The 13,089-nt window shown below is 39.5% G+C and overlaps 2 protein-coding genes across 2 annotated transcripts; one reads left to right on the top strand and one right to left on the bottom strand.

Annotated features, from left to right (window-relative positions):
* LOC106080449 (gustatory and odorant receptor 21a) lies at positions 1 to 4,187 on the top strand. The gene is made up of 4 exons (XM_013241843.2): positions 1 to 890; positions 3,345 to 3,490; positions 3,549 to 3,907; positions 3,978 to 4,187. Exons 1-4 carry the CDS (start codon positions 127 to 129, stop codon positions 4,068 to 4,070), a joined length of 1,362 nt encoding a protein of 453 aa, XP_013097297.1. The 5' UTR covers positions 1 to 126; the 3' UTR covers positions 4,071 to 4,187.
* A 3,945-nt stretch (positions 4,188 to 8,132) lies between these two features.
* On the bottom strand, positions 8,133 to 12,585 carry LOC106080454 (gustatory and odorant receptor 21a-like). Its single transcript, XM_013241847.2, has 4 exons — positions 11,816 to 12,585; positions 11,617 to 11,762; positions 8,372 to 8,730; positions 8,133 to 8,310 (listed from the first exon to the last, which is right to left on the bottom strand). The coding sequence occupies exons 1-4, from the start codon at positions 12,583 to 12,585 to the stop codon at positions 8,215 to 8,217; spliced, it is 1,371 nt and encodes a 456-aa protein (XP_013097301.2). The 3' UTR covers positions 8,133 to 8,214.
* Positions 12,586 to 13,089: the final 504 nt, after the last annotated feature.

Here is a 13,089-nt window from a genome sequence, read left to right as displayed (position 1 = left end):
AAAAGCAATTTTAACAAAAAAAGACAAACTAGAACACCTTGGATTATATTTCCTGCATTTGGTGTTTGGATCATATTTCTAAAGTAATATTTATCATCGGGATATATTTTTTTATAAACTACAAGAATGGCCTTTTGGGCAACTGTGGCCACTCGTGCCACCTCTGCAACTCCCAAAGTAATGCCTGCTTTGACACCAAGCCAAAAACAATTTCTACATGATGAGCTACGATATCGTGAAAAATTAAATTTTCTAGCCGACAATGATGATGCCAATCTCTCGGATTATTATGTACGCAAAGAGGAGCCGGTCGATGATCCTGTGCTGCTGGATAAGCATGACTCTTTTTATCATACCACCAAAAGTTTATTGGTGCTATTTCAAATAATGGGTGTCATGCCCATACATCGTAATCCCCAAAAGCCAAATTTACCACGCACCGGTTATTCTTGGACCTCCAAACAGGTTTTGTGGGCCATGTTTGTCTATGTCATACAGACCACGGTGGTGATTTTTGTTTTGCAAGAGCGTGTCAACAATTTTGTAACCAATTCGGATAAGCGCTTCGATGAGGCTATTTATAATGTGATATTCATTAGTCTGCTGTTTACAAATTTTTTGTTGCCGGTGGCCAGCTGGAGGCATGGTCCTCAAGTGGCCATTTTTAAAAATATGTGGACCAATTATCAACTGAAGTTCTTGAAAGTGACTGGAACGCCTATTGTTTTTCCCAACTTGTATCCATTGACTTGGGGTTTATGCATCTTCTCGTGGGCCTTGAGCATTTTGATAAATCTATCGCAGTACTTTCTACAACCGGATTTTGAATTTTGGTATACCTTTGCCTACTATCCGCTGATTGCAATGTTGAATTGTTTTTGCAGTTTGTGGTAAGTTGCTTTTTTAAAAAATTATAAAAATATGTAGAAAATTTAATATTTTATAAATGTCTATATAAAATCTACAGAACTTTTCAAGATCAAATATAGTAAAAATTTCTTAAAAAAATTTTTTTAAAACAATTTTGTTTTTTTGTTACATAAAATTTGGTTAACATTTCATTTTCAACAAATTTAGTGAGCATTATATTTTTTCTTTTTGAAAAGTTTTCAAAATTTATGTTTGTAGATTTATTTTTTAAAATCTTTTGTTGCTGGAAATATTGCTAATTTTATGTTTGATGAAGTTAAACAAACACATTTTATTTAATAAATATTTTCAAACATTTTTGCTTTATTTTTAGCTGGTAGAAAATATTATTTTTAATTAACAGAACATTTTTATACCTACCACCGAAGGATGGGGGTAGATTCATTTTGTCATTCCATTTGCTACACATTGGAATATCCATTTCTGATCCTATGAAGTATATATAAATCCTTGATCGGCGTAAAAATCTAAGAGGATCTAGCCAATCCGTTCACCTGTTCTGGGTGCCGGGCCACAGAGATATCCGAGGGAATTGTAAAGTGGACGAGCTTACGAGACTAGGAACTACCCTACACATTCCAGGGATACTGGAATCTGTGGGTATGCCTCTAGCGACATATAAGCTAAGTTTTCAGGACCAGGCCCGAAGGACAACGAATGATAGAGGGCCACAAAGAGGGGGCTGTGAGTATTCCAAAACAATGTGGCCTAATCATTGGCTAGAACTGACTGCTTTGCTGTCATTGGCTAGAACTGACGTCTCAGTCATTGTGTCCGTCCTGACAGGTCACTGTCTAATCGGAAAACATGCAGAAAGCCTGAAGATTGCCAGCAACAACTTTGGCAGAATCTGTGAGGACTTCGAAGAAGAAGAGACTATAGAACTTCTTCTGTGTGTGTGTGTGTGTGTCCCGCACTAGTAGTTTGAAGGAGTTCCACTTTAGATTCTCATTTCTTTGAGAACCTGTCTGATTTAGCGGATGTGAACATTCGCAAGTTTTTGGGCTTTTTAAAGCGATCTGGATGGTTCAACGAGAAGGCATAATCCTTCTTCTGTTCCTGTGGTATCACATTGGACGAAAACGTCTAAGTGTGTCTAACCTAACCTAGTCTATAAAATGGAGATAATCATTTGGAAATTTATACAAATTTCTTTTTGTTTTTATAGGCAGGTTGGGTTCCAAGATGGGATATATCTTCATATAGTCCCCATATATACCGATCTGCCGATTTAGGGTCTTAGGCCCATTAAAGCCTCATTTATTATCCGATTTGCTGAAATTTTAGCACAATGTATGGCGTAAAGCTTCAAAACCTTCGTACTATCGGGCTATATTTGGATATAGCTGCCATATAGATCGATCTCCCGATTTAAGGTCTTGGGTATATATAAGACGTATTTATAACCCGATTTCGCTAAAATTTGGTACAGTGAGGTGTGTTAGTCTTTTCGATATCTTCGTTCAATATGGCTCCAATTGCTCTTTATTTGGATATAGCTGCCATATGGATCGTTGGGCCGATTAAAGGTCTTGGCCCATAAAAGGTACGTTTATTATCCGATTTCGTTGAAATTTGGCTCAATGAGTTACGTTAAGCTCTTTGACATCCGTGTATAATACCGCTCGGTCATATATACCGATCTTCCAATTTAATGGTTTTTAATGCACACTAGAATCAAATGTGACATTATTTGTTGCGTTAGGCTCCTCGAAATTCGCACTGAGTATGGTCAATGTCGGCATAAATTTGGATATGGCCTCCATAGACCGATTTCAAGATTTAAAGAGATTTCAAAAGAGCGCAATTCTTATCCAAGTTGGCTGAAATTTTGCACATGTCATTTTAATATGACCTCCAACAACTGCGTCAAGTATGGCCCAAATCGGTTCATAACCTGATATACTAATACTACATTCCATTAAGGAACAGGGGACACATCTCCCATATCAATGAGTGCTGTCCGATTAAAGTTTAAGATAAATGACAAGTGACCTTCTTTTTTATGCCGAGACCTAACGGTGTGCCGCATAGCGACATCACTTGATGAAGAAGTTTTACTTCACTCCGGAAATTGAACCAAGACTTTCTGCGTCATAGGTGAACATGCAAACCACTGTGCAACGGCGGCCATCACTGGAGGGCACAATTTTTACTCGATTAGCCTGGAACAGCCATGACAAGTACGGTCCATATCCGCCTATAACTTCATATAGCTCATATATATTTGAAAAAGTCAATCAAAGAAATTGATAAATACGATCCATGGTTAAGGGTACAAAGGATTCGGCCCAGCCGGATTTAAAACGCTTTTACTTGTTTCATACTTTTGTAACAGAAAATTTTGTTGATTTTTTAAACAAAATTTACACTAAATTCTTATGTTTAAAAACTATTTTTTTTTCCTCTTAAAGGTATATCAATTGCAATGCCTTTGGCACTGCCAGCAAAGCCCTATCCGATTCTCTGCAAATCACTTTGCGTAGTGAGAAGCCTGCTCAAAAGTTAACCGAATATCGTTATCTATGGGTGGATTTAAGTCACATGATGCAGCAATTGGGTAGACTAAGATTAATCGAAACACTAAAGCATAATTAATCACCCATTTTCATTCGCAGGACGTGCCTATTCCAATATGTATGGAATGTATTGTTTGGTGGTGTTCTTCACCACCATTATTGCCACCTATGGCTCGTTCAGTGAGATTATCGATCATGGTGCCACCTACAAGGAAGTGGGACTCTTTGTTATCGTTTTCTATTGCATGAGTTTGCTGTACATCATTTGTAATGAGGCCCATTATGCTTCGCAAAAAGTGGGCTTGGACTTTCAAACTCAACTTTTAAATGTCAATCTAACAGCAGTGGATACTCCCACCCAGAAGGAAGTGGAAATGTTTTTGATGGCCATTTCGAAAAATCCACCCATTATGAATTTGGATGGTTATGCCAATATCAATAGGGAGCTGATAACATCGGTAACTACAAAGCAGTGAACTAAAGATCAAGGATTGTACTAAATTTATGCTTCTATTGTTTTTTTTGCAGAATGTCTCGTTCATGGCAACCTATCTTGTCGTACTGTTGCAATTCAAAATCACCGAACAGAGAGGTCTACGATCACAGCAGGCGGCCTTGTAAATGACTTTTTTGGTATAAATGAAGGCGACCCAACTAACCCCTACGGCTGAAAACAAACAATAATTTTTATTATATACCAAAAATAATCAAAATATACGTAAATGTCTTACAACTGCACTTTATCGCAATAAAAACTTAAATGCAATGGGATGATAAGTATGCTCACAAGTATAAAGGACTTTACCAATAAAGTAGTAGTTCGATCCAAGATAAATTACATTTGGAGATAGGTGCAGTTGGCCAACAACAAAAAACAGAGGACCCTATTTGTCAAAATCAGTGTTTGGTGCAACTCTGATTTTGAGTATATTACTATCTTGCGCTATTTTTCGTTATTTGTGTGCGTTCTGGCTCTTCACAATAATACACACACAAAGTTATGAAAACTCGTTGACAGTATACTGCGCGAGAAAGAATTGTGCTCTGCTTTTTGCGGTTAACCTATAAATGAATTTATCTTGTGTTCTATCTATTGGGTTGCCCAAAAAGTAATTGCGGATTTTTCATATAGTCGGCGTTTCACAGCTTGTGACTCTGTAATTGCATTCTTTCTTCCGTCAGTTATCAGCTGTTACTTTTAGCTTGCTTTAAGAAAAAGTGTAAAAAAAGTATATTTGTTTAAAGTTCATGCTAAGTTTTATTAAAAATGCATTTACTTTCTTTTAAAAAATCTGCAATTACTTTTTGGGCAAACCAATATATGCCAGGTTTTGTACAATAACTTTGGGGCGTTTCCCCAAACACTTTGTCTAACATATTATTATTCGATTATAACATCCACGCCAAAGACCTTTCACTGAGTCCCAAGTTGTCCCGATCGACCTATGTTGCTATTTAGTCGTGGGGGCTTGGTCATAGATTCACTCGCCGAGATAAAATTCTTCCTAAAATATTCGCTTCCTATCTAATTTACAAGAATTTGGTCGTATCTAGGCACCCAAGCAGGAGTTATATCATTTGCCTAGAGTCAATTTATAAGTCTTCGCCCTCATCGTCATTGAGTTCAAAGCCTCGAGCATTGTCATGCTGTCTACATACGTTTCGAGGTGGGACCATCCACGGATTTCAAATGCGGTAATAGCTATAGCCTTGCCTTCTGCTTGAAAAAGCGCACTTATATCCGGGAATTTTATTATATATCGGATATCGGCATAGACCACCATTCTATTTCCAGCCCATCCATGGAGGTTTCATTGTCCTTAAGAACAATAAAGGACATTGAAGAATATATTGCCTTAAATAGGTTTCCGTGCCAGTTTGTTAGAACCTTTCAAGCCTTCCTTGAGCATCTATTGTATTAAAAATATAACTAAGGCCATATCTCTATTCGCACAGCATGCCAAGTTCATTGCGCTTCAATACGTAAAGTAAATCCCAAAAGATTTCCTGTTCCCACATACGCCTATCTCTGCAGTTTCTCCTACCTGCTACCCTTTGCGCCTTACAACTCGAGTACTAGGTTAAGGTTCAAATATTGAAGTTGAACAATCTCCCATAAATCTGGTAACCGTGCATTCATTTATGGTATAGAAAGTGGAGTCATCTATCTGATGTTGCTCCTCTCGGGTCATCGCTAGATCTCGAGTGCCAGAGTCCATAGTATACACAGCCCTCTAATCGTCATGGATTCTAACATGCAAGTCGATAAATTTCTTTCGACTTGCATCAGTGGCCATGACCCTCATTGGTCTGGATGGTCATTGATCAAATCCCCAGCTGGACAGTGTTGCGGGTGTTGATTCCTCCTCCTGTATTGGAGGATGAAGCAATATTAGGTTACTTAATAGGCAAAACAAACATTTTCTAGCGGAGGACTGGGCGATTGTAAAGAGACGAATGATGGATAATGGTAATGGCAAGGATCTCTGCATCAGGGTTGGTTCAGAACCTTTTTACTGCTGAAGCTTATGCTTGTAGAGATCAAGTTCGGCTTAAGCCAGGTAAGAATAGTCCTGCCCTCCTATGATGACAACGCCGCCAAGGGAACTAGGGGCATGGGCTGCCTGATGTTAGTACAGATTAATCTGTACCACTCAGAGGAGGACAACTATGGGGAGAGATGGCTCTGTCGTGACCTTCGTTCGGGAATCGTGGTTACGAGGTAACAAGGTTCGTGGACTCAGATTATGTAATCTTAATCTCATCTCCTTCCCAGCAGAAGGTAGGATTCGAAGCTGTATCGTAACCGCTGGGAATTTGAAGCTTACTCTGATTTCTCGTTATTGCGTTGAAGTCGCAGAGGACGTGCAAACTATTACTGGCCCTGGCTACCATGTACCTACCATACGATGAAGACAATCCCCCTAAGGACACAGTCCTGACCCTGGTCATCTGGTGCGAGGATAAGAGCATGACCTTGTGCTTGAGGGCGAAAGAAATGCACACCACTGTCTTTGGGGAAGCACGAATACCAACAATAATGGAGAGTGACTTTTTATTACATTTTATACAAGGGCTTGGTAGTATGCAATAGGGGTAATGCCCCTACTTTTTACCATCAGGTCAGGGAATAATTTATAAATATAACGCTTGCAACAAATAGTGACTCGGTGAAAGTTTTGGGCTGGAATATCTTCACCCAGTGTTCCTTTTCGGATCACTATAGGATATGTTTTCAGGTCAAGCACGAAATGGGGATGGACCAACTGGTAGCAGTTCAGGGAACAGATGCTGAATCTAGGTCCAACTGAGGGGTCACTGGAGGACGCAAGGGAACTGGAAGCCGCAGTACATCTTGTAACAAGATGCTTGAACGGGGCCCTTTTGAAGGCATGTCCCGCACCGCCGTAAAACCAGTCAGTCATGGTGGCCACCGGAACTGAAAGTACTCAAGGGGAGAGCAGGAGACTTTTTAATAAGGCCAAAAAAAGGAAACACAGCAGAGGGCTCGGACGAATATTTTGAGTCAAAGACAGAACACGACAGAGGATACCATACAGAATCCCAAAATGGGCCAACTGGGAGAGGTTCAGGGAACAGATACATAATCTGAGTCCACCTGAAGGGCCTCTTCAGCACGCAAGGGAACTGGAAACCGCAGCGAATTTTGTCACGGGATGCCAGATCGAGGCCTTTTTGAAGGCATGCCCCGTACCGTCGTAAAACCAGTCAGTCATGGTGGCCACCGGAACTGAAGTTACTCAGGGGGAGAGCAGGAGACTTTTTAAGTCCCACGGAAAAGGGGTGGGACGAATATTTTGAGTCAAAGACAGAACACGACAGAGGATACCATACAGAAACCCAAGATGGGCCAACTGGGAGAGTTCATGGAACAGATACAGAATCTGAGTCCACTTGAAGGGCCTCTGAAGGACGCAAGGGAACTGGAACCGGGAGAGCTGAAGGCTTTTTAATAAGGCCAAAAGGGAGAACATGATAAAGGGTAGGGACGAATATTTTAAGTGTTGGAGTTGCGATCACTGGCATGTGTGTGGGCTGGGTCGTTTCTGTATATTGAATCGATCGGTGTGGTAACGTAATAGTTCGAGGTGATAATGTTGCTGTGCAGTGTATTATTTATCTATTGGGAGTTAATAGTTGAAACCTATAACCATGTTGTTAAACCCGCCATGGTTTCTTCTCCTAGGTTTATTTTTATCGATTTTTAAAAGTCTTGTTAAACCCGCCAAGGTTTTTTCTCCTAGGTTGATTTTTAAGTCATTCTTAAAATGGATGGTAAATTTTAAACAAATCCATACGAATTTGAAACTGTAAACACTTGTACTGTAAAAACCTATTTCAAATTTGGATTGTGTCTTTGCTATTTTCTAAAGTAAAGCAAACTGGGTGCCTGAGATACAATGCAACCCTACATAAACTGCAGAATGCCATTGAACTAACCATACACAAATGTTTATATGGTAACATTTCATCATGTGGAAGCCTAAACAATCACAAGATTGACGTGAAGATGATAAAATAAGATTTGGTCATAGTGTTGCTTGTTGTGACCTCCATTATGGCTTTTTTCTGCCTGCCCATAGAAGCTTGACCAACTTTAGTACTACAATTTTTATTTTATTTACACTTTATTTTCCACTTATTTTCTTGAGTTGTGTGCTCAGGTGCGATGGGGATTTGGCTGCATTAACGCATCTATGCAATCAACACTTTGATCCTATAAGCGAAATCGATCCGGGTTCCCTTATGCCTTTGCGCTCTGTTCAGATCTCAGTCCACGTTGTTCGGTTATTTTGAATTGTAAGAGCACCACCAAGTATGTAGCCATAAAAGAGACATTCTGAAACGAGCAAGACAGAAATTAAAAAATTCCAAATCACTTTTTTGAAATCTAAACTTACCGATGTTATCAACTCCCTATTAATGGTAGCATAGCCATCCAAATTCATGGTAGGTGGATTTTTGGCAATTGCCACTAAAAACATTTCCACTTCCTTTTGAGTTGAAGTGTCCACCGCTGTTAGGTTGATATTCAAAAGCTGAGTTTGGAAATCCAAACCGACTTTCTGAGATGCATGATGAGCCTCATTGCAAATGATGTACAACAAACTCATGCAATAGAAGACAATAACAAAAAGACCAATTTCCTTAAAGGTGGCTCCATGGTCGAGAATTTCACTGAATGAACCATAGGTGGCAATAATGGTGGTGAAGAAGACAACCAGGCAATACATGCCATACATATTGGAATAGGCGCGACCTATGAGAGAGGGAGGGAGATTAGTAGAAACAACTAAAAGAGCGTTAAGTTCGACCGGGCCGAATCTTATATACCCTTCACCATGGATCGCATGTGACAAGTTCTTTGAATGACTTTTTATATATATAATAGCTATATCCAGTTATAGACCCGTGCGGCCCGTACTTGCCACAGTTGTTAGAAGTCATAAAAACAGACGTTCAAAATTTCAGGCAATAGTTGCGGTGTCCGAGAAATAATTGCGCTCTCCTAAGGCTTACGAAGTCACATTGGGAGATCGGTTTATATGGCAGCTATATAAGAATGGGAGCCACCGTGGTTCATAGATTAGCATGCCCGCCTATCGTGCCCAAACGCTCGGGTTCAAATCCTGTCGGCGAGAACACGTTAAAACATTTTTTTTTTCAGCGGTGGTTATCCCCTCACCAAATGCTGGCGACATTTGTGAGTATTTCAGCCATGTACAACTTCTCAACCAAGAGGTGTCACTTTTCAGTGGCACGCCGTTCGGACTCGGCATTAAACAGGAGGTCCCCATTGAGCTTAAATTTGAATCGGGCAGCACTCAATTGATATTGAGTTACTTTCCCTTTAATTTGTTCCGCAATGGAATGTTTGGCAAACACTAAATATAAGAATATGGACTGGTTTATACTTAGCGCAGTTGCCGGAAGTCATACCAAAATGACACGTGTAAAATTTCAGCCAAATCGAATGAGAATTGGGCCCTCTAGACGCTCAACAAGTCAAATCTTAAGATCGGTTTATATGGCAGCTACACCAGGTTATGAACCGATTTGAACCATACTTGGCACAGTTATTAGCCAAATCATATACGCATTGTGCCCTCTAGAGTCTCATCAAATCAAATCTTAAGATCGGTTTATATGGCAGCTGTACCGGATTATGAAACGATATGAATCATACAGATTTGAACACTGTTGTTGAAAGTCAAAATTTCCTGGAATGAATCGCAATAAGATTTTAAGACCGAAAAAGAAAGCGCAAACTGACAAAACACTTCACGCAAAATTTCAACCAAATCGGATAATAACTGCCACTCGTAGAAGCTCAAGAAGTCAACTGTATCAGGTAATGAAAGAAATTCGACGATACTTGGCAAAGCTGTTGGAAGTTATAACAACATTTCTGCGAAATCGGATAAGAACTGCGCCCATTAGAGTCACTCAAGAAGTCAAGATGCGAGATCGGTTTAAATGACAGCTACATCAAATCATGGACCGAAATGGCCCACTTACAATCCAGATTGACATAATTCGGGTTTCGATGTGCCATAATCGGAATGACGAAATTAGTATACACCCATTAAGGTGATCAATTTGTTTTGGAAAACCGGTTTTTCGGGTATTTAAGCTCAATATACTAATCGGTTTCTTGAAAATATCCGCTTTTAAGGTTTTTGATCGGTTTCTTTCCAAAATTAACCGGTTTCTTGCTAATGGTTCTTCTCTAATCATATTTTGTGATAATAATCACATTTATTTCAATGAAATTTTTGTAACTACATTCGATTCCGCTTACTTGCAAATAGTAATATATAAGAAATTTGTTTCAATTATCCGATGTTTTCAATTATACGAAGTCCGGATAATTGAAATACATTACAATTAACCGAAGTTTGTAGAATGAATAATGTTGCCATAAGCAGAACTTCAGTTAGAGGTTCCTCGGCGAAAATGTGATAATTCATCTGAAAACATTAGGCGAGGTCCATCAAAATTGGGTTAAAATAAGAGATAGCTCTCTCTTTGTCCTTATGGGGTAGGTATAGGGTTTTATACAGTCGGCACCGCCCGGTTTTTGCATTTCCTTACTGGGTTTTCTTTCATTTGTATACCCTCCACTATGGGTTGGTGGTATACTAATTTCGTCATTCTGTTTGTAACACCTCGAAATATGCGTCTAAGACCCTTAAAGTGTATATATACCTGATTGTCATATCATTTTAAGTCGATTTAGCGAAGTCCGTCCGTCCGTCTGTCTGTTGATATAGTTGCCATATAAACCGATTTAGGGTCTTGACTTCTTGAGTCTCTAGAGGGCGCAATTTTCGTCCCATTTGACTGAAATTTTGCAGATGGTGTTTTGATGTCACTTCCAATAACTGTGCTTAATATGATTCAAATCGGTTCATAACCTGATATAGCTGCCATATAAACCGATCTTGGTTCTTGACTTCTTGAGCGTCTAGAGGTCGCAATTCTTATCCGATTTGGCTGTAATTTTGAACGTGGTGTTCTACTGTCACTTTCAACAACTGTTCTAAGTATAGTTCAAATCGGTTCATAACCTGGTATGGCTGCCATGTAAACCGATCTTGGATCTTGACTTCTTGAGCCGCTAGAGGGCGCAATTCTCATCCGATTTGGCTGAAATTTCGCATGAGATGTTTCGTTATGATTTCCAACAACTGTACTAAGTATGGCGCAAATAGTTACATAACCTGTTATAGCTGCCATATAAACCGATCTGGGACCTTGACTTCTTAAGCCTCTAGAGGGCGCAATTCTCATCCGATTTGGCAGAAATTTTGTACAACGGTTTCTCTCATAACCTTCAACATACGTGTCTAATATGTTCTGAATCGATCTATAGCTTGATACAGCTTTGCTTCTTGAGCCCCTACAAGGCGCAATTCTTATCCGAATGAACTGAAATATTACACAATGGCTTCTACAATGTTGAATGGACGATAACTTGATATAGCTCCAATAGCATAACAGTTCTTATTCAATATTCTTTCTTTGCCTAAAGAGAGATACTGCGCATAGAACTCGACAAATGCGATCCCTGGTGGAGGATATACAAGATTCGGACCGGCCGAACTTAACGCCTTCTTACTTGTTTTAACTTAAATTAACTTACCCAATTGCTGCATCATGTGACTCAGATCCACCCATAGGTAACGATATTCAGTTATCTTTTGTGCTGGCTTGTCACTTTTCAAAGTCGTTTGCAAGGACTCCGATAAGGCTCTGCTGGCTATGCCAAAGGCAGTACAATTGATATACCTGTAAAGAAAGAAATTTTAGCAGCCTTCCCAATAGCTTTCTTTACCACTTACCACAAACTGCAGAAACCATTCAACATGGCTATCAATGGATAATAGGCAAAAGTGTACCACAGCTTAAAATCGGGCTGCAAAAAATACTGCGACAAATTGATGGCTATACTCAAGACCCATGAAAAGATACACAGACCCCAGGTCAAAGGATACAAATTGGGAAATTCTATGGGAGTTCCAGTGACTTTATAGAATTTCAGTTGATAATTGGTCCACATATTTTTGAATATGGCCACCTGGGGTCCATGACGCCAACTGGCCACCGGCAAAAGAAAGTTGGTAAACAGCAGACTTATAAAGATGACATTATAGATGGCCTCATCGAAACGTTTATCTGGATTATCTCTGAAATTATTCACTCTCTCCTGGAGCACCATTACCACCAAAATCGTTTGCAATGTATACACAAATAGAGCCCAAAAGAATTGCCGGGAAACCCATGAATAACCTGTTCGTGGTAGACCCGGTATGGGAGGATTTCGTCTTAGGGGCATAACACCCATGATTTGGAAGAGCACCAACAAACTTTTGGTAGTGTGATAAAATGAATCATGCTTATCCAACAATTCGGGATCATCGACGACTTCCTCCTTGCGCACATAATAATCCTCCAAATTGCGTGCATTGTTTTTGACCAAAAAATTCAATTTGCTTTTGTTGCTCAATTCGTCGTGTAGGAATTGCCTCTGATTTGGGTTCAGAACAGGCATCACTTTTGGTGACTGATGAATATCACTCGTAGAACTGGCAACACTGGCCCAAAATGCCATTTTTTAACAAAATTTTCACTATTTAATGCACTTGTTTAGAGATGTTAAGAGAAACTGTTGGGGTTTTCCTTCATATCATCGTTTTTATATCGTTTTTGTGAGGCATTTAATATGCATTAATGACTTGGTTTTTGGTGGGTAGGATTCTTTCCATTTGTTTGTTTATTTACCTTTCGTTTTGGGACCTTTGCTTTATAAATTGGAAAAACACAACGATGGCCAAGGTTATGGTCAGTGAGAGAACATCCCAAAAATTCTCAATCTTAAGGTAGTAGACATAGACTAAAGAAGGGTCAATGTTCCGATTTATTCCGTAAGGTTAACTTAGGTCACTTATCTATACAGCCTTTGACAAGCTGAGGTAAGTTCGATGACATTGTATTTCAAACCAAACGACGACTAATGTCGTCGGCATAGGCTAACAGCAGGTGTAGTCTTTTTTATAGGGGGAATTGACATTGATTATTGCATCTTTGTTACCAAGTTTACGCTGGTATATCTGTC

The sequence above is a fragment of the Stomoxys calcitrans genome, chromosome 3 (genome assembly GCF_963082655.1).
Source record: "Stomoxys calcitrans chromosome 3, idStoCalc2.1, whole genome shotgun sequence".
Taxonomy (NCBI): domain Eukaryota; kingdom Metazoa; phylum Arthropoda; class Insecta; order Diptera; family Muscidae; genus Stomoxys; species Stomoxys calcitrans.
Note: the sequence above shows the minus strand (reverse complement) of the source record. Positions and strands in the feature narration are given on the sequence as shown.

Coding starts and splice junctions, on each gene's coding strand:
- LOC106080449 (XM_013241843.2), top strand. CDS start 127: ATGGCCTTTTGGGCAACTGTGGCCACTCGTGCCACCTCTGCAACTCCC. Junction 3,491..3,548: donor TCACATGATGCAGCAATTGG/GTAGACTAAGAT, acceptor TTTCATTCGCAG/GACGTGCCTATTCCAATATG. Junction 3,908..3,977: donor ATAGGGAGCTGATAACATCG/GTAACTACAAAG, acceptor TTTTTTTTGCAG/AATGTCTCGTTCATGGCAAC.
- LOC106080454 (XM_013241847.2), bottom strand. CDS start 12,585: ATGGCATTTTGGGCCAGTGTTGCCAGTTCTACGAGTGATATTCATCAG. Junction 8,731..11,616: donor TCACATGATGCAGCAATTGG/GTAAGTTAATTT, acceptor CCTCTCTCATAG/GTCGCGCCTATTCCAATATG. Junction 8,311..8,371: donor ATAGGGAGTTGATAACATCG/GTAAGTTTAGAT, acceptor TGCTCGTTTCAG/AATGTCTCTTTTATGGCTAC.